At 35.3% G+C, this 24,302-nt stretch overlaps 2 protein-coding genes across 2 annotated transcripts; one reads left to right on the plus strand and one right to left on the minus strand.

The window, feature by feature from the left end:
* Nucleotides 1-5,282: 5,282 nt before the first annotated feature.
* On the plus strand, nt 5,283-16,632 carry LOC146160623 (high affinity choline transporter 1-like). Its single transcript, XM_083384977.1, has 9 exons — nt 5,283-5,460; nt 8,918-9,066; nt 9,709-9,829; nt 9,975-10,123; nt 12,785-12,919; nt 14,178-14,331; nt 14,629-14,846; nt 15,885-16,031; nt 16,237-16,632. The coding sequence occupies exons 1-9, from the start codon at nt 5,283-5,285 to the stop codon at nt 16,630-16,632; spliced, it is 1,647 nt and encodes a 548-aa protein (XP_083241103.1).
* Nucleotides 16,633-17,582: 950 nt separating this feature from the next.
* LOC146160624 (beta-1,4-galactosyltransferase 2-like) lies at nt 17,583-23,958 on the minus strand. Its single transcript, XM_083384647.1, has 5 exons — nt 23,483-23,958; nt 21,328-21,489; nt 21,106-21,229; nt 19,584-19,699; nt 17,583-19,399 (listed from the first exon to the last, which is right to left on the minus strand). The coding sequence occupies exons 1-5, from the start codon at nt 23,887-23,889 to the stop codon at nt 19,210-19,212; spliced, it is 999 nt and encodes a 332-aa protein (XP_083240773.1). The 5' UTR covers nt 23,890-23,958; the 3' UTR covers nt 17,583-19,209.
* Nucleotides 23,959-24,302: the final 344 nt, after the last annotated feature.

The raw sequence follows: 24,302 nt of genomic DNA on the forward strand, positions 1-24,302 counted from the left end.
AATTTTTTTTGCGCTCGACATCACATCAGCCTTACTACTGTGGAGTTAATGCCCCTCACAACACGTTTGTCAAAATCAGCTCGTGGCGAGCAATTTGTTGTGTGCCCAATGCGAAAAGCCCCTGAATTATAGTTTAGCCATTTCAACCAAATAAAACTAAAAAGTTTTTCGCGCTTCGCGCGACCAACAATACACTTCACTGTTTTCATTTTCTCTAAATCATATTTCATTAAAAAATGCCGAATTGCTTTTCGCAAGGGAGCACAAGGCATAGGGAAATTACCAAAGGGAGGCGCGACTGAAAAAAGGTTAAGAGCCACTGATTTAGACATTATTCCTATCAACTTAAGGTCTTATTATAACAGGTTTAGGTATTTTTATACGCGTTTATATCTTATTCTATCGTGGTTGTTATAATTCTGTTATTAATTAAAAAAAAAACGTTTTATAAAGTTAAAAAGCTGTTTTAAAATTTGATTTTCGGCGATTGAACGTAACACAGGTTTTAAATATTAGGGAGAGTTACACATTGATAAATTATTGCATAAGATTAAAATTTCTGCCTTGATGTACCATTTTCGTTCAATTCTGCTGTACAAGTGCAACTAAAGAACGCAAGTAAACACCAACGGCACACCGGTTGCGGAGCAGTGAACCGATGAATCTTTAAAATCAAAATCAACCAAAATGTAGTTACGACAAAAGTATGCAACTTTAAAGCGAATAATTAAAACTTGAAGATAATGAACAATCTACTGCTGTCTTTTTGATACCATACGTGTTACGTGGTTCTACTGAAGTTTTTTTTACGTACAACTGATCTTAAAGTTAAAAAAACTTGGAATAAAACTTTTTATAAAAATTTTTAGAATAGATGAAATTGAAACGTTTAAGGGTAATTGTTTTATATTTTTTTTATAAATTCGCCTTTAAATGTAAAATCGCTGCATTGGAACGAAATCGCGGCTGAATTTTTTTTATCAACTTAATATTAGATTGGCACGGGACACGTAACTATACTACCACTTGAAATCACTATCGGCTCAGATTCGATATTATCGGACATCTTTAAAAACATATTGTCGTTGTAGTTCAATCTTACAATTTAACTTTATTAAATATCAGGTACAGCATAAATTTTCTGTTGAACAGAAAAAGTAAAAAAAACTCCTCAAATGAAAAACTGATTGAAAGTCATTTCGATTAAACTAAAACAAAGTGAACGATTTTTTTAAAAGATAATTTATTTATTCTTTCTCATAAAAGTCACTCATCAACGGTTCTCTGACAAATGTATCCGACTGTTATTCGACAACTATTGTTTATAGAAAAATTTAAGTATCAGAATTAAAAAAAAAAAAAAAAAAACTTTTGAGTATGAAACATAAAACCATGAGCTTTCAAATTGAATTTAAAAGCAGTTTAAAATTACAAGCAACCTTTCAGTAAAAAAGCAACAGGATTTAAATCAAACATACTTGGGTACTAGTTCGAACGGCGATTTATTATGAAGCTGCGTAACAGATCTGTCATCTGTGCATAGTGTACAAGATGTTTATTTAAAAAAATGTCATTCAAAATTAGGGTAAACCTTTCTCTAATAAACTACGTTTTTTTGCTGTACACTGCATTTTTGTTATTTTTAATCGAGTTATAATGAGTTGTTATTTATCAAAAAAAAACTTGACTTGGACCTAAGTAATTTCACAAATGACTTGACTTGTGCTGAAGTTGTTTTACAAATATTTTACTTAGACTAATTTTGATATATGTGTCTGTATGTTTCACAGGATGATTGATTTTTTTAAGCAAAAGGTTTGTGAGCTGAAATGGACCAAGATGATTGACAGTTTATGTGATTGACAGTTTACAGACATAATTTAAAACAACGCATTTCACCAACTTTAAAATTGTGTTTTACACTGGCAATTATGTTTAAATTTTGTAAAATTCATATTCTATTTAAGTGCTGTGCCTAAAACACTTTTTTGATGTAATAGGCGTAATTGTTGTAATGGAGTAAAATCACAATTGTGTCCCTATGAGCAGACTTGGACAACTAGATAATTCTAGTTTTCTAATTCAATGAATTAGAGCAAAATGCGGCTAATTCTAATTCTAATCTAATTTGTGAATTACTTGTGTGCTCTAATTCTAGTTCTAATCTAATTCGGATTTTACCAAAAATCCTACTTTGTCCAACGACATTTTTAGTCTCTTAGTGAAAACAAAGAATTTGAATTCAAACTCTTTGGTTGAAACGTAATTTTCACGGACTAAAAATCATATGCTATGCTAAAATGCTTAAAAATTAGCACACACATAATTGACATGCACATTCCTATTAAAATACTTTTCGATTTAAATGTGATTGATTGTGAACAATAAAATGTAATTTTAGTTTAAATTCTAGTTCAAATTCGTTTTTTTAAGAATTCGGTAATTCTAATTCTAATCTAATTTGAGAAAACTCAAAATGATCTAATTCTAATTCTAATCTAATTTAGAAAAACTGAAATTCTCTAATTTTAATTCTAATCTAATTTTGAAAAGCTAAAATAAATCTAGTTGTCCAAGTCTGCCTATGAGGCACTTTTTCTATAAAATGTAACTTTTCCAGAAAAAGTAAATCTACAATTAATGGTATAGTTTTCGTTTAAAACAAATTTTTTCTAGCAAACAGGAAAGCATGTAAACGTTTTTAAACATTTTATTCGGTGAAAAGTTTAAGTCATTCAGAAAATTAATCAAAAGTTTAGTTTGGTGTTCAAAACAGCTAATATTTATCTTTTTTGGGAAAAACACTTTTAATTATAAACCTGTACGCAGAAAGCGTCTCGCTTCAAACCATTAGTTAAAGTTTACATAAATTATATCATGTCGGAACCGAGTACCGACACTATTGACGCGTCAACGCGGTTTTATTCTATCGTTTTTTAATTGGAAATAGAGAATTCTCCTAGATATTCGGTAAGAGAGTTTACCGTTTATGACGTCACAAAAAGTTTTGTTTTATCGAAATGTTTCCATATAGAACAAAATTTTGTTTTAAAAATATTATGCGTAATTAATTTATATTACTGTAGAAAAGTTAAAAAATATGATCATTAGACATCAACCAATTGATCTACCGTAAAGTCGCCGAAAGGTTCGTTCGTGTGATTTTAAATAACTTGCATTCCGATAAAACAAAAGTTAACATGACGAACATGTTTTGTTTGTGAATCGATTTTTGCGTTTACACAGTTAGACTTTACAATCCTTGTCAAACAGCTGATTTGGGTCACCAATAAAAAGGACAAATATATCATTTTAAGAATGTTGCTATCGAAATAACATTAATTAAAACAGAGATATCTAATAATGCCAAATTATTTTTTTTACTTGAAGCATACTGGAACAAATAAATCATTCTAGGGATGCTGCGCAACCAGGCATAACCTTAATAAATATAAATGCAACAGTTGGTCACAACACTTGCAGCATTGTGACGTTTAATTAAACCTTACTACTACCTGCTGCTGTTACTATTATACGAAAATAAATGCTAAGAAATGGTGTTGTCAGAACAGCGTTACCAACCAGCATAGTTATAATAAATACATTAACATAATAAATACATTAACTAGACAAATCAAAAAGGCCATTCCATAGATTTGTATATCATATAAGTTGATTTTACCTAACTTGACGTTGCCTTGTTGCAATAAAAAAAATATTTTCTGGTGCCAGTAAAAACGAAGTATATTTCTATCAGCAGGAGCTAAAATCAAGTTATTCTGCTTTATTAGTATTGTGTATAGTACCAAGCATACCAATACATCATTAATCCCTTAAAATTCGGTAAAATAATCACCAAATATTGTCATAAAGACAATTTTAAGATACCTCTCCCATAAGCCGTAATGCAAAATTTACGCACTTTTGGAACCTTTCAAGATGGCGTAGAAGTCTTCTAATTGGCTTCAATTTTCAACCACTAGTTGCGCTATCCAGGTTTCATAGAGATCAGTGGTCAAAACCTTAGAAGGCAGTTGCATAGAGGAAGACAGTGTCGCAACACGGTTGCAAACGCCAACTCCCTTTTTAATGTTCACAATACTAAACGCCAGTTTTTGCAATACAATATGCTTAACACTAGTATTTTTAATCAGAGTGTAACCGTGGAATACCAACACAAACTAAACTTTATATTAGTAAGTAATTTTTACGTACTTTTCCAAAAGAGATTGTTTGTTCAAGTATTTGTTTTGGCGTAACAAACTGCAGTGTTTTACGGCACGGCGGCATACGCAGGACCTATTGTGTAATGAAAATACTGGCAGTCGTGCTCAGTTATACCTTAAAAACAGGCACGATAAAGTTAAATATTTGGCTTTTATTTGTTTTGTTTGTTTGCCTCCACGTCAAAGTGTGAGCGGTCGCTTTGCTAAACTTGCTTAACATAGAGTCAGTGAGGTCAAAAAGTCTTTTATGCTGCTTGTGTTGATTTTCTAGAACTCGGGTACGTGTAACCTACACAGAAGGTAAACCATTGTTTTAATCAGAGGAGTCTGAAATTTGCCAGGTATAGTTTACGTAACTGAACTTTCTGTCGGGTGACTTTTTGACTAAACACATGAAGGGGTTATGCGTTGTCATGCGATAAAATTAATTTGTTTGTGCTGTTTTATGTGCGGTCAAAGTCCTGTCAACTTTAACTAAACAAACCTGGTGCACGGTCGAGCCTAAGGAATAATAAACACCATGCATAAAACAGGAACAAGTAGCTTGTAATATATGGGTGTAGGAGTGTTGGTCAAGAATTAAGACAAACTTTTGTTTATATGCTTTCCGGAAAATTTGAAAAATGAGTAATTTTTGTACGCCTTTCTAGCTTTTAAATTTCGTGAAGTAAATCACATACAGACTTGTTGTAAATGAAACTGGTTTCATAGTAGGGGTTCATTTTGCGTCTATACCAACTTGGTTGGAGCCACCCATCGTTCCTTTTTTGTTGTTAATTGGAGCCCTATCTAAGGGAAAATATGGGCAAAATGTGGCAGCGCAGTCGTTCAAAATAAAAGAACTATCCACTTCGAATCTTACTTTAATATCATCGGCAACACATCAAATATTTCACCTATGGAAAAAAATAGTCTGCGAAAAGCAATGAAACGAATAATTTGTTGATAAACATATTTTCTATGAAAATATCATTTTTCAAATTACTACAGCGTTTGTCTATGGTTAATTTCTACAGGTGCTTTTAGTTAATTTTAGGTAAAACGGAAGTTTGTACCATGGAAATTAACATCCCTGGCCTGATATCAATAATCGTTTTCTACCTCTTGATTCTTGCTGTTGGAATTTGGGCGGCATGGAGGAAAAGAAATAATGGTAAAAATAACGAGGAAAGTGAAAAGATAATGGTGGGAGGAAGAGATATCGGGTTATTCGTGGGAAGTTTCACAATGACAGGTACATTTGAACAACCTTAGGGCAAATTGGCTTAACTTGATTATAGATAACCTATCAGTTGAATTTCAAATGTTAAAACAGGAGCCACATGAAACAAGTTTTTTTTTAATTAATTTAAATGTAATTTAATATTTTTTTATTTTTGACGATATGTTTTCAAGCTAATTTATTGACTGTTTACAGTATTGCCATTGTATCGAAAGTATCATGGAACATATCTGGGTTTTCCTGTTGAAATTACTAAACCTAAATATTTAATTGTAATCTATCTATGCACAGTTTTTAGTTTTTTTGTGTGATGCATAACTATAGGTTAAATATATGCCTTTTACAAAGTAACACTATTGCCAAATCAAAACAAATTGTCCGAAAAAATTCGTATTATGCTCGGATAAGAACTGTTTTACAAGGTGTGTTGGTGTCCACAATTCGTATTGAAAGGCTTGTCGATCTTAAACAACTTGTGCGAGTAACATTAACAGTCCAAACGTGTTTAGATGGAGTTTATGACTGGGCAGGGCTAAAATTGCTTATAATTTTAGGCTACCTGTTTTTGTGACGATATGCGAAAACAGTTTCGTATGCTGGATTATGGACCGCCTGATAAAAAAATATGATAAAAATAAGCAAAAGTATTCTCAAGTTTTTTTACTGCCTTAAAACCGTACAACAAATAACTAAAAATATGGTTTGAACTAAATTTAAAAAAATTCAAAACGTTTTTTGAAAAGTATTACTTGAGGTGGGGGATATTTTTTTAATTAGAACAACGTAACGCTTTGTCGGTTAATCATTAATCTAAAAACGACGTTTCAACAAATAAAAAAACACTGTAAGTTGACATTTCAATAAATATAAATTCAGTACAGCCCATGGATCGTGGCGAATATACAGTCTACTTATCAACCTTCTATATTATGTTGGACCTTTTCGCTTTTTAACAAAATTACCGCGGTTGCACTGACCAACTACATCAGGGACGTTAAACAGAAATGACCTCAAAAAGTTATGTTAAAACTTGGCGTATGTAAGATAAAATACAATGGCGTGGTGCGTGAAAAATGCCTTTGTAACATACAGGTTGAGCTGCTCCGGACCGTTCATCGAAATGTTGATTAGAGCATTCAGGGTGATATCTAGTAGCCTATTTCGTTGCTTGGTTTTAACCACCATAGAGTCGAAAATCCTTGCTCTGGTCAGGCGGTTGCTAGAGGAATTTGACAATGCAATTTTGCTGCAGACATCACCGGGATCTTGGCAGAACTCAAATTCTGGCATTGCCATTCTATCTTTCAACGTTTGATAGTCATTTAGTACTTTCAAGGTTTGTTCAGCAGGAACAATGTCAAATCTTCTGATAAGCAGCGACAGTTCATCATTCCCATAAAGCTGGCGCTGAGGGGTATCAAGAGGAATCTCATTAGCATCAAAGATTAAAAAAGCAGAGAGTATCTCAGGCTCAGGGAAACGTTCTTCGAGATTACAGAGCAGTGCCTCACAGTATGTTTCTGTGGTGAATCGCAGCAGTTTAAAATCATCTTCAAGAAGTGTATTTTGAGATCTTGGTAAACTTTTTGAAATCTTCTCCCAGTCATGTTTTAGGCTGTTTAAAACCTGATCTGAATTGGCAATGCTCCTTCTAATCTCTTTTTTGCATATTGAAAGTGCCGACTGCATGTGAGAAAAGTGAAAACTACCATTTTGAAACAAAATCTTTTTGTTAAGATGGACCAAAGCAGCATTCAGCAAGTAAAGGGAGAAAAGAAAGCGTTTGGAGCAAATTAAATGAAGAATACCAACTGCTGTGCAATCTTTCTTCTCGGTAGCAAAATATTGGAGCGTGTACAGCAGACAGTTCTGCTTTCATTGCGATTACAGCCTGACCATGACATAGCGGCAGGCTTTAACTAATTTTCGCGCAGACGAATCAATCAACAGTTTGCATTTCTTGTAGTTTTGCGGTCTTGAGCGGCAAAATTGAAAAGTACTTCCACGTTTGGACTAAGCCACGTTCGCAATCCTGGATGTATTGTAGGTCCTTTACCGTGTCCGTACATGCCAAGGCTAAGCGATGCGCATGACAGTGCACTGTGTAGGTAATCGGATTTTGTGCAGTCAATTTCTGTGAGAGGGAATTTCGGCGGCCTATCATTGCAGCAGCTCCGTCGCATGCAATAGCGACATGTTTACCCACATCAAGACTGTAGTCAGCAGCGACCTCTTTCCAGAGTTTATCAGAGGATAATCGTTTAGGCTTCGACATTTTAACCTGAAATAACTCACAAAAACTTTTTTGAGTTAAAAAATAGAAAGAGTATTTAAGAAATAGCCGATTCTAAATTTTATCGCAAAAACAATCTTTCTATCTCAAAAATGCCCAAGATAGCGACTGTCACGTCTTCCTTTTCTTTTACCAGGAAAGAGAGCGCTGATCAATTAACGACTGAATAGTTCTACTTCTGAGATCGCTGATCAAAATCTTCAGAGATCTGGCAGAAAGGGCGATGTAATCTACAATAGCACTTGCAAATAACGCAATAAAACTTGATAGCAACTGTCAGCACTTCAACGTATTTCTTAATTTCTGTCCTTCCTCTCTTTTACACTCAAAATATGCCGCGTTATATAATGCCAAAAATATTCTCCCACCTACGAGAAGCTTCGGTTAAGTTACGTCACAAACAATTGTTAAATCTAAACGTCAGGTTGAGTAAATACGTTTATGACATCATAAGCTTCATAATATTCAGTTTAAGTCAGAGAAGAGTCCAGAAGGAATAGAATTAACTCGAATCTAGGTTTCGCAAGAAAAGCAATTATTACGTTATTTCTGATTTCAAAGGTTAATTTAGGACAAACATTAATCTCTAAAGATGCGGTACAAACCTAGGCATTTAAACTACATACAATCAACGCAACATAAAATGAATTATTCGACAAGGCACGGCTTAAATAATTGTGACAGGTGACAGCGACCAACAGCCTGCCCAACCCGGCCACCAAACAAGTTTGCTGCACAATCAAACAAAGTGTGCTTGTTGGCTTCTGCTTGTTATGTTTCCACACGTAAAAACTGATCATTATGCGCCATAAATCAGAAATCAACATTGACGAGTATCGAAGGTACACTTTTGTGAATAACTCTTTGATTCAGCTGTTAGCTGTACCTCCACTTAATCTTTTTCCGGACGTGAACTATTGATCGTAGGCTATATTCGTATTATCGAACAACATAGCGAGAATCAACCATTACTTTTCTACTGTAGTTGCAAGTCCAAATTTTGGGAAACCGCTGGAGATTTTTTTGGGGGGGTTTTGGGGTACCGTTTCGGTCCCCCAAAACACCCCGATATATTTGACACAGTAATTTAAAAGGAGGCCTCTTTAAATTTATTTTTGGTACTTAAGCAAAGCCGAAAAACAGCAAATTATGCTACTGACGCTGGTGTTTGTACAGCTACTTGGGTTGGAGGAGGTTACATTAATGGAACAGCAGAATACGTTTACACCCCTGGGTTGGGTTTACTTTGGACCCAAGCACCAGTCGGCTATTCAATTAGCCTGGCCATTGGCGGAATCTTCTTTGCCAAGAAAATGAGAGATCAGGTTTAATTTTTTTTATTTTAAGCTTTATTTTGTTAATATCATTGGATTAAAATTCTTCCAACTTTCTCAGTGGGGTAAACGAATCATGTAACCGTGTTCCCAACGAAACAAAGAGATAACTAAAGTTAATAGGGAGTAATATTATATTACATACTTATTGGTATTGTTTTACATACTTATTGGAATAATATTTCCTACACTTTTATTTGATATTATATATTTGTTTATCTTTAGAAATATCGACTTTGCGTTATGGTATCAACTTAAACATAAACCAGTGTTTTTCCACCTTTTTACGCAATAACCTAAATACTAACCATAAGTTTTACATAAAAGCCAATTTATTTTTTTAACTTTTTGTAAGGAAACAAACAATAAATCAGTATAAATAAGATTTAATTATTATGAGCCATGTGTCACATTAAATGCGTAAAAATCTAATCATGTGAACTACTTCAATTGGCGAACTAACTAAATAAAAACGGCCATCCAACATTTGGTCGCTATACTCGTGGTTTGAGAAACACTGCTTTAAATGATTCGTGTAATTAAGCATTTCGGCCCATAACCTAATTCCTAATTGAATAAGCCTCTCAGTAATTAAGTAGCACACATGACCTTGCTTTCGTTACAATTTAACAGGGTTACGTGACGATGTTGGACCCATTGCAACGCAAACTTGGCAGGCGAATGGGAGGCGTGTTATACTTGCCAGCCTTACTTGGTGAACTTTTCTGGTCGGCCTCTATCCTGTCGGCCTTAGGTGTGTATTATTTTCCAAAACGTGCTGTTCACTTTACTTATCAAAGTCGAGTCGAGTCATTAAACTATATGCATATATATTGTATATAATATACAAAAAAACTTATATTTCGTAATTTGGGTTGAATTTTTATTTTTTAACGCAGGAGGAACACTTTCTGTTATTATGGACCTAGATATCGAGATTTCCATTATAGTATCCACCGTAATAGCTCTTCTTTACACGTTGATTGGCGGACTTTATTCAGTTGCTTACACCGACGTTATTCAACTGTTCTGCATTTTTGTTGGATTGGTAGGTCATTTTTTTCTAATCAGGCGCCACTTGTGCCCCATAGAATTGATTATTGAAATATATAAATGTTTTAAAAGAATTAGCTACTAAACTAAAAGCGCAAATTTTCTTTTCATAAAACAGTATTAATACCATTGGTTTCCAACATTTTTCCTTTTCTTGCAGTCCTTCTTTTTCTTGTACCTCTTCTAGCAATGCTTAAATAACAAAACCATGGTAATTTTATGTTTATACAATCAACTGATAACACAATACCAAAAATGAGAGTTAGTTTAACATTTGCGAGCACCCCTGGTTAAAAAACCCTATGCTATAAAGCAGTGGTCTCCAACCTTTTTAATACGCGACCCCAATTTAAATAAAATGAAATCAGAATTTACATTGTTTTCAGATTACATGATTCAAGAGAACTGTGGCTACACATGTACATCAAAATAAAATTGCATTTAGGAAGTTTTATTTAACATACGAATTTGAATTTAACAAACGAACGAACAATAAAAATGCTTTGTTTTAAAAATAAATTGCACTTCAGTGCCATGGTTGTGCCTGTAAAGAGCCACTAGTTTGGCAAACGCGATTCAACTTTTCATAAGCGTAACCAGATGTAATGCTCTACTTCCAAGCGATTATCATATTTCGTTTTTAATATCATCATTGCGCTGGATCTCACTTCACAAAGCCATGTGGTTGAAAACAGAATGATTAGTTTAATAACAAAAATAGACAGAATCAGGTATGATTGCATCGAAGTTCAAAATAAATATTTGAACAACTTTGAGTATTTTCTTTAAACGAGTTATACATGCGGTTTCTATAAATTCTTCCACAACACGGAGGGGCAGCTTCGGCAAAGCTATAACACAAAAAGGAGATATTAACCAGTCTTGTTCCTTGGACGGTGTCAGGCTGTCGCCATAGTAGTGTTCAAACTTTTTTTCTGAATTGACCACGTTATAACCAACGTACTGCTGTGTCTAATAATGATCGTGTGTGACCAGAACCCATCTGGTCTCACAAACAAGAAAATAAACTCTGGTTTAGTGGTATACGACTTTGTGACTGCATTCAAAGTAGTATGCAGTTCCTCAGATAAAATTTTAGCCGTCGCTCCATATTCATATTCCAGCACATTTTCAAAATGATATAGATTATTCGTTAAAGAACTTACTAAGTTATGAATCTTCACCTTCAGTATGCAGTGATTGCAAAACAGAAGCTCTTCGGATAATACTTCTTCTTTGTTATATATCGAATAAATACAGAAAATTAAATTGCATACGATTGAGAAGCATTTACTTGTATGGGCTTTTTAGCTTTGCAATGTGATAAGAGGCGACATACAAATAACAAACAGCAACTACATTGACTGCAGTAAATGCTTTCATGGCGCCTTCTTGTGATTCAAGAGATTGCAATTTACGTTCAAAACACTTAGCTTGTTTATTAACACTCAGCTTGTTTATTAACGCTGCCTGGATGTTTTATTAGTAAATAACGTCTCAGTTTAAGCAAACCAAACAGCAAACAGCCAGTGGCTGTGCTGTACCTCATTATCAAAAAGATACGGTTTTTTATTATAGTACCACAACCGATTAATTGTGACACAAGGTAGACGAATCTGTTCTGTTAAGTCCGAAACAAATTTACTTTTTGTTGACTGAATTAAAAATATAAAGCTTCTTATATATGCAAACCACGTTACCCAAGTTTACTGAAGAAAAACAGCCCTTTGATAACTCATTAAAGAATGTGACTTTCGCTGCTCTAAATCAAAGAAGTCTAATTTTGTGAAATGTCACGTTACCTGATTTAGCAGATTTTAAAAGCTAAAACCAGGTATTTTATGTAGAAGAAAGCTTGTCTCCGCTATTAACCCAGTCGCCATTTTAAATAAAGCGAAATACATAAAACGTACTAAAACAGCAGAAAAATGATGAGTTGGCGACCCCGCAAAAATTTTAGGCGACCCCACTCGGGATCGCGACCCACAGGTTGGAGACCACTGCTATAGAATATAGGCCTACCTGAGAGTTACGTAAATCAACCTTTATAGTTTATACCAACGCGACAATCAAAGTGGACAGGTTTTGTGCGCTGTATTATTTCTGGTATTATTCTGGCTTGGTATCGGTGGTGTGACGTCACAAAACATATAAAAACATTGATTGGAACTATTTTACAAAACATTTCACTACATCAGGGGACGGGAACCTTTTTAAATCCTTTTTTTTTCCATAAAAGCCGCATGTTTTTGGTTGTATTTCCATGAGAGCCATGTAAAGTATTTTTTTTTTTAAAACAGTGATTTAAAATGAGCCGTTTAAAAAGGCAACATAGTAAGCGCGAAAAAATACATTGGCTAAGTTGCAAAATTTTGTTTACGGGGACTGAGCACGAACAAGGCCTTTTCGCACGAAGCACGAAAAAAAAGAGAACAAATTCAGCTTTATACACCTGTGACATAGCCAAACCAATGCCTTCCAATTTTTAACTATTTGAAAGAGTGTTTAACGATTCCTTTAATGCTTGTCGATCGTTAACGGCACTGGAACTAAGGCCCATCCATTAGCTTCCGACTATGTCAACACGTGCTTTATCTCCAGCGTTGTAGGCTATGTTATTTTCGGCTGAGCCTGCAAATTTGTTTTATGCATATAGTGGATAAGCGTACCTTTTGCGTTCACCAATCCCGCTGTTGCAAGTATTTCAACCACAGCATATGACTACCCTTCGTGGCTTGGAGCATGGGACATCGAACAAACTGGAGTTTGGATCGATTCGATGCTTTTGTTGGTGAGATTTTTCTTATGAGTTAAAAATGTTTTCATTTATTCTTATGTCCCTATGTTTTCGTTTATTTATTATCCCCCATCGTCATAATATAACATTATTCCACTAGAATAGACTATAGTGTGCATTAAGAATATAGTTCGGCGTACACACACATATTTATATGCCTTATATATATATTTACATCATACAGATCAAAGATGTCCAACCGTATTAAGCAAAAGGCCAAATTTGCGTTTAAAAAATGTTAGCGGGCCGTAATCTTGTAATGTGGCAAAAATTACGTGGCAATTCATTTAAAATCAATTATTGTTTTAATTGTTACATCAATTCGCAAAATTAAGTCTTAAGATAGTCGGCTTCAATGACGCAATCATACGAAAAGATTCAGACGGGTGATTAAGTGATCTCGCAGGGTTCGCGCGAAAACTTTTAACAAAACTAAAAATAATGCTTCCAAGTACTTTATATAAACTGCATGTTGTAAATGCGTGGGCAATTTTGCATTACGGCGAAATTCTGAACTGTTGTAGACCCTATTCTTGAGCTACTATATAGATCACACTAAAGTCAACGAACTTTATTTGCAAATCTGGTTTGTTATAAGAATAAAATTGTGATAAGAATTAGTTTTAAAAATTTCAAAATCTCACAGTGAAAGCATAACCGAATAATTTTCAGCCTTAATTGCTTGCCTCATACCGTGAAAATGTAAACCCTTGTAAATTACTCTACATTGCACGCGTAGATGAGGCTTCGTCTATTGTTTCGCCTGAAAAGTTACCTAAAATTATTTTTAGAAACTATATGCGGTCGATTTGTTGTCTGTGCTTGCATCAAAAGTAAATGAATAAAATGTAAAATGTAGGCCTTTTTATTAAAAACTCTTAATAATTATGAATAATTCCAACTCTTATAGATGCGGCGTATAATGTTGTACTTAAAAAGAGTATATTGTAAAATTAAAGTCATACTAAACTATAGCTTGCGTCAAAATTTATGTTGTCAAACATGTCCTCTTTACACGTTTGCACATGTTTACTTTGAGTTGTTTGACAGTAACGTATTATACTCCTGCTACCATAAAACTGCTTTGTAACACTAAACTAAACCTAACTATAGATCGGCTTTTTATTGACTCTGTTTTAAACACATCTTATGATTGAATCAGAATAACAACATCGTTTAAATCTAAACATATATAGTTCTGGCATTTTGGGTCGCAGATTAGACGCCCCTGTTGTGGACGAATATTTTACAGATGTTCGGTGGTGTTCCGTGGCAAGTTTACTTTCAAAGGGTTCTTTCGTCCGATTCAGCAGCACATGCACAGATCTTATCGTTTGTTGCTGCCTTCGGATGCATTGTTATGGCAATACCATCAGTATTAATTGGCGCCATTGGCGCTTCGACAGGTAGACCTTAATAATTCAAGGCCAGTTTGGGTTAAAATACACGATAATGTACTATTTTACAAACTCGTATGTACTATACATTAATGTTGAATATTTGTGATTTTTGGCTGCAGATCACGGAAATTATAACAATTTTTTTCATCATAATATTTTCACACCTAATTTTGCTTGATTAAGGTTGATTTTGGTTATTTAAAAAAAAAATCAACTCACGTTAGAATGGCTGTATGTCTTTAACGAACAGTATTTGTTTTTGTTCCTGAAACGGGGCATGCTTCTATTAGATTTTTATGGCAGATTGGAACGCGACAACCTATGGAAACGCAACCCCGTATGAGAATGGCCAACAGTCGATGATCCTTCCAATTGTCCTGCAGTACCTAACACCTGTGGCTGTATCGTTTATTGGACTGGGTGCTGTTTCAGCTGCCGTTATGTCCTCAGCCGATTCGAGCATTCTTTCGGCATCTAGTATGTTTACAAGGAACATATACAAGATGGCAGTTCGTCAAAAGGTATATATTTTGTAGCACCAACAAATGAAATACCGAAACAAACATATAACTTTATATTTGTAATGGCATTTGTTTTTTGTGAGATATTACGCTTATTCGTTTCGTTTGTATTAGAGGCGGGCAACATTCGGCACGCGGCACCGATTTTTGGGACAAGCACAGCCTTGGGTATAAGTCCATTTCACTATTATATCGTTGGTCTTATCCAGAATATTGTTTTCAAGAAAAGATCGTTGACATTTTGGGCTTTACAATACGTCATTGGTCACACTGCCATGAAATAGTTTACTTTGGCTACCGCCATTGTTGCGTCATAAAATGAATTTGGCTTTGGTGGTAAAATGGATTATTGCTCGCTCTGTTACTTTAAATGCGGCGAAGCTGACAGAGGTGTAAAACGTATAAATTACTGATAGAATTTGTCTTCAGCTTGCAATTCTTACATCCTTCGAAAGTATGTTTCCAGTATGCACCAGACCAATCGTTCATAAATCCCCAGTGGTCAACATACATATTTTCGGCGGTCCATGAGCTTTGTATGCACAAGGTCAACGCAAAAAGTCAAATAATTTACCCATACTTGCGTGGCTTATAGTTTGCTAAACACGCCAAACGTAATGCTTAAAAGTTATTTTGCAGATGACTTGACTTGGACTTTATTTATAAACATTGTTTGAAACAGTGAAATATTTGCTTTTAAAAAAATCTACTCATTTAACAAACAGTTTTATTTTGCTTGTAAGTACAAAACTTTTGATCGTTTGTGTAGTCATGCGGCTGTTTGGTACAGCTGAACACTCAACAACTTTTGTGGTTTGGCAAAATTGTTGTTTACTGCTTAACACCTGGTTTAAAATGTAAGGTTTTGTTGAATAAACCAAATAGTGCATTTTTTGCGCTTCGCTTAAACTTTAGCCTAAGTTCAATTGGGAACCACTGTCCATTTTTTTCGTGGCGCGGGAAAAAAAATCCTGTGTCCGCCGCTGCACTGACTTACTGTTATTTACTGTTAAACTAAATAGTTTGCTCTCTGCACAGGCTTCCGAGCATGAGCTGACATGGACTTTGCGAATTTCGATAGTAGTTCTCGGAGCTGTGGCAGCAACCTTGGCAATTAAAATTCAATCAGTTTATGCACTTTGGCATCTCAGCTCTGACTTCGTTTACGTTATGTTATTTCCACAGGTTTGTTTATGGTGGCTATATGTTGATAATGTTTATAGACATAGGCATGCCTTACTTAAATTTTACGTACTTTAGTGCCTTTTTTAAGGAATGCTGACTATAGTTTTGTAAAGCGTTACTTTATATATCGGTGATCATATTTGCCGGTCTATTGTTTAGCAATAACTATAAAAAAGCGTTTATATTCTGAACCTTTTATTTACAGTTGACATGTGTAATTTACGCTGATCCCAACACTTACGCTTCAATCCTTGCTTTCGTCGTCGGCCTTATTCTCAGAATGGGCGGAGGCGAGCCATTCTTCAATCTGGAACCTTTTATACCTTACCCGGGAGGTGCAAACTTCCCGCACAAAACATTTGCTATGATTGCTTCCTTTGTCATCTTGTTAACGGTCTCCCCTATCATTAAATACCTATTCAGCAGCGGAAAAATCTCACCCCGTTACGACTTTTTAAAATGCAATTTGGCGTACGGCGGCAGGTCGATCGACAGCATTAACAAAAAATTGAAAGATGGCGAACATAAAAGTGAATCAGAAGAAAATAAAGGAGTTGACAATAAATCATTTACCGAATCGATTAAACAGACTTCTCTTTAAACATGGGTTAAGCACTCTTAAAACTAACATGAGTTAAGCACTCTTTTAAGCGCTTAAAACGCTTGATTTATAGACATATAGTAATTTTGCTATAATTGTATGCGGAAGCTGGTTAATTGAGTCTGTTAGATTCACGAAAATATTCCCAGCTGTTTAATTACTATAGTGCGTTTAAAAAAATACGCACGGTTACTACAGAACGCAATAATGTGGGTAGGACAGTTTTCAGGGCTTGTTAAGAAAATGGTGCTGGATTTTTGTGCAAATTATACCCAACGTAAGTGAGAATTAACAATGCTAGCAATTGTGTAAAGTGTGTTTTTGAAATAAAATTATTTGAGAATACATTTCGTTTATCGTTGTTAGAAATTGGTTTTATTTTGAAAAAGCTTTAAGTTTTGAGATAAAATTGGCCGGGATTTTAGTTGGCTGACAGCATTTAGGGAAAAATACCAGCCGGTATGCCTTTTTTGATAAAGAGTAATTTATATTGCGTACATGATAATTAACTGATTTTTTTCTTGGGAGATTTTAGGATAGAAATATGCAGTTAAACATAAACATCTAAAACCAGCGACCAACTATTTCGTATACTAGGAATCTGAATCACTTTATTTTATAATATGAAAGGTATTTTGTGTTCAATAGAAAAATATATGCAGCTTATTATAAAATCCATAAATGAACACGCTTAAACATCTATAAAAGCAGTGGTTTTTGAGGATTAAACGAATAAATAGTTGGTCGTTTTTGAGGATTAAACGAATAAATAATACACAGCCATATCATTATAAAAAGGCCGATATAACTGTATAGTAAAATTAATTCTTATTTTTAAACAGACAAAAGTGTTTTGTTGCCTTTATTAACTTTCTTTGTCAAGATGATGACTAATTCATTTTTATGATAAGAAATGCCTAAGTATATAGATCACTCTTTTAGGAAGCGCTTCTTTTTTTTTACTAAGCGGTGCAATTTTATAAATATAAAATTCACTAATTAATCAGTATAAACCCGCACAACAAACATCAAACAAAAGACGTCATATAACAAACTGGCCTAAAAAGGCGGTATTTGCAATGGTATTTCTATCAAGGAAAGGCCAGAGCGATAAAATTGATCTTATTTCGAACCATAATAAGGCACTTAGATTAGAAAGTTGTAAAACGCAAAGCCACCTGCTAACTACAATGGATGCAACACACATTAAATCTGGTAATACGCAACAACATTTATAAAGACTACATTTTTGCATTTAACTTTCCCTAATGAGTGTTCATCGAATCCAGTGACGTGCAGTGAAGTTCCTGGATGGTGAGGCACAAATTTTTTCGAGTCACCTTTTTCTTTATCAACCACAAAAACGGTATCGTACTAATAAAAGTAAAAAAAAGTTTTTGTTTAGCTTTTGCTAACATTGTATGAACTGCGTATCGAACACAAATAAATATGCTAGCAAACCGTTTCGAGCAGCAACTGACTAAGTTTTAGCGCAATACTCTTTACACTGCAAGAAGCCAATGTACAATACACGCACTATGCGGGCATTTAAGCTTAACAAAGAAAGGTTTCATAGCGTGGACGTCACAGTTGAGGCATGCCTCAAATCATAGCTAAATCGTTCATTATGTTTTCCGAGAGAATTTGCGAAAGAAAAAGGCACGCATAATGCAGTGTATGGCACTTTTGTGATCTGAAGAGAGGCACGGCTTGGCTCTGCCTCTCTTTGCGTATTCAATGATTTTGACCGCGTGAACGGTTGATATGATTAACACAACAGAAATAGAAGAAAAAAACAAAGCACGCTTTAGGTATAGAAACGTAAAATTTGTGGTAGAGATTAACTGATATAACTTTTGCTTGATATGTCTTTTGCTTTGCCAGATGTTGTCAGGTGAGGCAGTACCCTCCCCTGATTGCACGTCTCTGATGGAATCGAAGTATATATTACTTTAAGCCAGAACAGGGCAAAATACGACCCGCGGGTCCGACGGCGCCTTTTTATATGTTTGGTTGTGACTTATATACATACACTCTTTTCGGTACGTATCTGCGAATCTATTTCGTTTAGTTTTTTGTTTTATGTTTCTCCCGATTTATACCGTCTTTGCAAAATGTCTACTGTATTGCACGAAACACATCGGCAACTTAAGGTCTCAAAAAGCAAAGAAAGTCATTGTTATTTGTTCTGTGCAAAATGTTCACGTATTTTCACCTGTTGGGGTAACGACCCCGCCATCTAATTAATCCCAACATATCAAGTATTGTCCATATATTTTATCTGGGCTCAATACATCACCTACCCCTCCAAATCTTAAAAGTTTGCATTTTAAACCAAATAGCCGCGATTTATTCGCGCTTCGCGCGATGCCTTGTCGCCTTCAAATCGACTTCAGTTGTACATTTGCGCACAACTCCCAACGTAATAAAAAGTTGTTTTGCATAATATTACGTTATATTGCGTAAATTTGAGTCCTATTTTTGATCTGGCCGCCACAACATTTTATGTTTCTAATGTGGCCCGCGGTAAAAAATATTGCCCAAGCCTGCTTTAAGCGATAGCAATTAAACTTGTTACTAGTTTTCCCCGACATCAACAGATACATTAACGTAAAGCGGAAAGGAAACAACAGAAACGATTTTCACGTTTAAGTTGTTAATGCCGTCCTGTTGATACATTTTAGTTGAAGAATCAATCATTTGTTTCACCAACGTGCGGTTGTGACGGGGGTTTTTCTTGTCTCGTTCGTGCTTCAACATCGTGAACCTTGTACACAAATCATATATTTTTAATAACTTAATTATATCAAAAAACATAACCTACCGTATACAAAAAGAAACAAAAATTAACCCTTTTTTAATTAGACTATATACGTCTGGAATAACAAAATGTCTTTGTAGGCTTAATGTGTAACGATTTTATTGATAGTCGTTTAGCTTGGTTTTCTCACCTGCAAAGCCCATGGGGTAACGGTCGGCTAACCGTCATATTTGTTTTAAGAATTCTGTTATATATAGCGTCGTCTTCACCGCCCCATCCCCAGAAGGTGTTCGGGAATCCATTTACCTTCGAAATTGGGGTGCATACAACATAAGATTGAATAAAAAGTGTTTTTCTGAATCCAGGAATTCAACGATACGTTTCTCACAAATTCTCCCCAAGTGACAAACTCGATCCCTTGTAACAAGCTTACAAAGCCATATAGCCTACGGTTAGGTTAATATTAGCCATAATGTAAAAGTAGGCCAACCACTATCCTAGCGCATAAATGAACTAAGGTGCGAGGGGTTACCTTAGTCAAGGGGCCGGCAACACCTGGCACGCGTGCCACTTGTGGCACGCAAGATGAATTTTTAGGGCATGCCAATTGATTCAACGCTCATGTTATATCACCTTACGAAAGTACAACCATTACATCACTACCGCATTATTAACATTAATATTACATCACTAACACTATAGCGCTAACTAAATGGTTGAACACATTTCCAGTTCGTGTCACGAATATGGGACCTAACTGTTGTATTTAACATTATTTTTTGTGTGCGTTAAACTTGTTGTTGACTAACCGTTCGTATTAGGCCACAATGCCCCAAAAGTGCCGTGACGTTAACTGCGTTAATGCAGGACATTCTACATCAGTGGTTCTCAACCGCCGGTTCGCGTCAAATTTTCTGCCGGTCCGTCAAATATATTACAACTTTATAACTTAATTGCAAAAAGCAAGATGTTGAAGGCTGCTTGTCCATCAAATTTAGAACTTCGCCAGTTCCGTAATTCGCAGCATTGTGACGTAGCATAGAGTTAATGGTCTCAATGCTGCAAGTGTTGTGCCAAACTGTTTAAAATTAGGCTACAACTCGTTTAGGTCTGAAACTTTAAGACCAGTTGTACGTAAAAAACTTTAACAGAACCACGTATAACACGTATGATAACAAAAAGACAGCAGCAAATTGCTCATTACATTCAAGTTTCTGTTATTTGCTTTTAAGTTGTTTACTTTTGTCGTTACTACATTTTGGGTTGATTTTAATTTTTGAAGGTCTACCGGTCCGCAAAATTTGTTTTAAAATTTTACCGGTCCGTATGCCAAAACGGTTGAGAACCACTTCCATACTATAAAAGCAAGCACGTGTGCTTTGTGCGACTGAGAAACCAACTCGAATCCGACGTGTGTGCATGCGCACGACACAATTTCGAAACTGAAAGACAGAAAACTGTAGCCCTGGTTGCCAGTGCAAAACTAAACATAGAAAAATGTTTGGAACGCGAGTTGTTGATATTTTGACAGTGTACATAATCTGGCACACTGAGTACAGCCGACCCCTGCCTTATATAGTCTTCGATTATATGCGAAAATCGATATGAAAATGATTTTACTTATATTTTGTTTCGAGGTAAAAATCGAACGTATATCAATAATTTTACAGGTGAAATCAATGAATACAGTGTATTCGAGGTGTGGCACTTACTTTAATAAACTGATCCGGTAAAAACGCTACAACACCTCCAACGGTCATTCCACAACACAGTGGGTAATATCGAAACTTGTCCACGGAGCAAGATATGTGCCAGACATCTGTGGCATTGTGACACCTAGAACAATTTTGTTTTAATTTTTGTCAACCTTGTGGTTTTGTGATAACGAATTCACGCGTTTATTTCTATGGAAATAGTAGGGCACAATAAAGCACCTGTATAGATTTTTATCATTTTCGGGCAGCATATCAACATCGTGGAAAATGTAGCAATCAAATGGTCGGCTTGAGTTGTGAACCCACAAAAATCCTGCGTTCATTAGGCGACCCTTGTTGAAGGTGAATTTCCCAACTTGATTTATGACGAAAATCTGATATCTTTTAGATGAATTTAAAAAAAGGTTATTTAATGGCACTACTATATAACTTCATGTACGAACAAAAACATTTTAAATGTCACTATAGATAAGATCTAAAGGACGCTAAATATTAAATTGACAGTCCAGCATTTCACAGGTATAGGCCTAGATATTGTACAGCAATGTGAATACTTAAAAATGACGTCAAACTCAAAAAGCTATGTAATAATATGACGTCATCAAACAAGTATTAACTTTCCATTTTCGGCCAAACGTGTCCACAAGTATGCAACTGAAGTTTGACACAAACATATTTAAGAAAATTGTGACGAAGCGTTTGCGCGAAGCCGAAAAAATTGCGCTCATTTGGTTTAACGTTTAATTTCGAAAGCAAACGGTCTAGCTCAGTGGTTCTCAACCTGGGGTTCACGACCCCCAAGGGGGTCGCAAGGGGTTGTCTGGGGGGTCGCCGTGTAGTATTTGATTAAAAAAATTCATAAGAAATAAGCAATGTGAACCAAGAGTTTAGCAGTATAGAATGAACAAAAGCAACCGCCAGTCTAACATTTGTCTTTGTGTGGCTTTTGCTGCAGTGAACCTGTCGCGTTTATGACATCACCATTACAAAATTCGGTCCAAAAAAGGATAAATTTTCCTAATTTTAACTGCTGTGTCCGACGGTTTTTAAATTATTAGGACAGTAAGCTTTCTGTTCTAATTTGGCCGATTTTATTTGCAACATTGTGGGATGAACTAAAACCACGTGCTCAAGAGGCCTCCAAAATTGTTTATAGCAACTTTACTAACGAGTCAGAGTCAGAGTGTGCGCACATTATTTGCACATTTTTGCGCACATTGTGCAAAAAATGATCGCATCCCGTCTCGTATTTTGGCTGTTCACTAAGAACAGTTACCTCCATTGATTTCCATTGGTCTCGCACTAGGTACATGCTAAACTATTATTTGGCCTAAAATATTTGAATTTCACACCAACAGTGTCCTAATATTTAACCCAGCATCTGACAACCCTGGCTCAAACCGTAACTTTAGCTTGTAGTGCAATGTGCATAGCACATTTCAGCCAAATTTTGATACAATCCTAGATTCATAGTCTAGATTTTTTTCCATTTCGAATTTTGCCATACTCAGGTTTATGTATCACTAGGCCTACCATGTCCTCTTTTTGGAAAGGTTCGCATTTCGAGTTAGTTGCTTATACTTTCAACGAGACTTTTTAAAAAATACTGTCTTGCGGTTGTATGTAATTTCAATGACATTTCGTGTAAACAATTTCACGATCTCGTTCAAAATGATCATTCCTTATTGGCAAAAGTTAAGGGAACCGCAAAGTATTCATGGGCTGAATCTGAAAAATAAATTTGATTTGTTGTTTTCGTGTCTGTTTTCGTAACTTTTGCTTTGCTTTGTTTTTGTAAATATTGCGTGCAAATACCAAGGAAATGTAAAATATTACCAAACTCAAACGTAACAATTCTACTTCCGTTTTATTTGTCGGCAAAAAAATGCCCTCTTTTGGGTGCTGAAAATATGGTAGCCCTATGTATCACACACTACAACTGGGGGGTCGCGAAAGTTATCGAAAACCTAAAAGGGGTCGCGAGAACAAAAAGGTTGAGAACCACTGGTCTAGCTAGACTGGAACACACGATTAATATCCGCATATTACTTGATATAATGGCACTTATCAAGATAATTTTGACAGATAAGTTACAATGTGGGCCATTGACTCTACAGCAGTACAGAAATTACGTCAAAAACTAAAAACTTGGTTTCCTTTGACCTATTAAACTTTCGTTGGATAGGTTTCACGTACGATACAATTAATAGAGTGCAAACCCGGTAAATTAACGATTTGTCACGGTCACCCTTAAACTCAATTTCATTTGCATATTTGTGCATGAATTCAACGATAACATCTTTTCTTCGGCTTATAGGTTAAAGTGATACCAGTCGGCTGGTGTACAAGAAATTTTCATTATTGCGCAGCCCACCTTATAAGTTGACGTTCAAGAATGGGGTGAAGATGTCCAAGTAGAATCGGAAGTTGTTCTTCACGGCCCCGAAACGGAACGATTACAGCTACGGAGTAGTAAAACGAACAAACAGATGGCTCAAATGAAAAATTTGGAGGGTGTTTACGGGCGTTATCGACAAAGTTTGCCGACAAAATGTCATAATTTCTTTGCATCTCTGAAATATTCATGACAAGTTCGCCTTGTAAACTTGTGCTGTTCGTAGAACACAATATCCTTGGCGACGCTATCTTTTTAATTTTCTTTATTAATACCGAAAATGCAGCCTTGCTTTCAGATTGAAAGTAAATCAAAATGACCAAGCTGGCATAGCTGCTGGCAATAATAAGCAAGAAAGCATAACGAAAGCAAATATTTTGACCCATTATTAAGCGAGCAATACTTAAATTTCTTAAACAGCAGCAAAGCTGTTTTTTAGCACATACGTGCTTGGTTCTTTAGGTTCTAAAAACAAGAAGATGGTTACATATAGTTAAAATTACTATGTTCGGACTTCTGCAAACATATGCTGTAGCCTAAGTTTTCCATTTTCTGTTGCTCAATAAATGTGGCAAATCCATATCTATACTAGCCTAGTATACATTTAAACATATGGTGAGTTAAAAAAATTGAACTGAGTTGTAGTACACATTGAAACTTGTTTCCTATTAACTGTAACTTTTTTATTTTTTAAGGAATATCCTTGAACAATGACAAAAACAGAAAATACCAGTGATGTACGGTATACAAGTCATTTGCAATATCTTTAGTTCGAGTCAAGTCATTTCTAAAATAACTC

Source organism: Ascidiella aspersa, chromosome 3, assembly GCF_963924565.1.
Source record: "Ascidiella aspersa chromosome 3, kaAscAspe10.2, whole genome shotgun sequence".
Lineage (NCBI taxonomy): Eukaryota > Metazoa > Chordata > Ascidiacea > Phlebobranchia > Ascidiidae > Ascidiella > Ascidiella aspersa.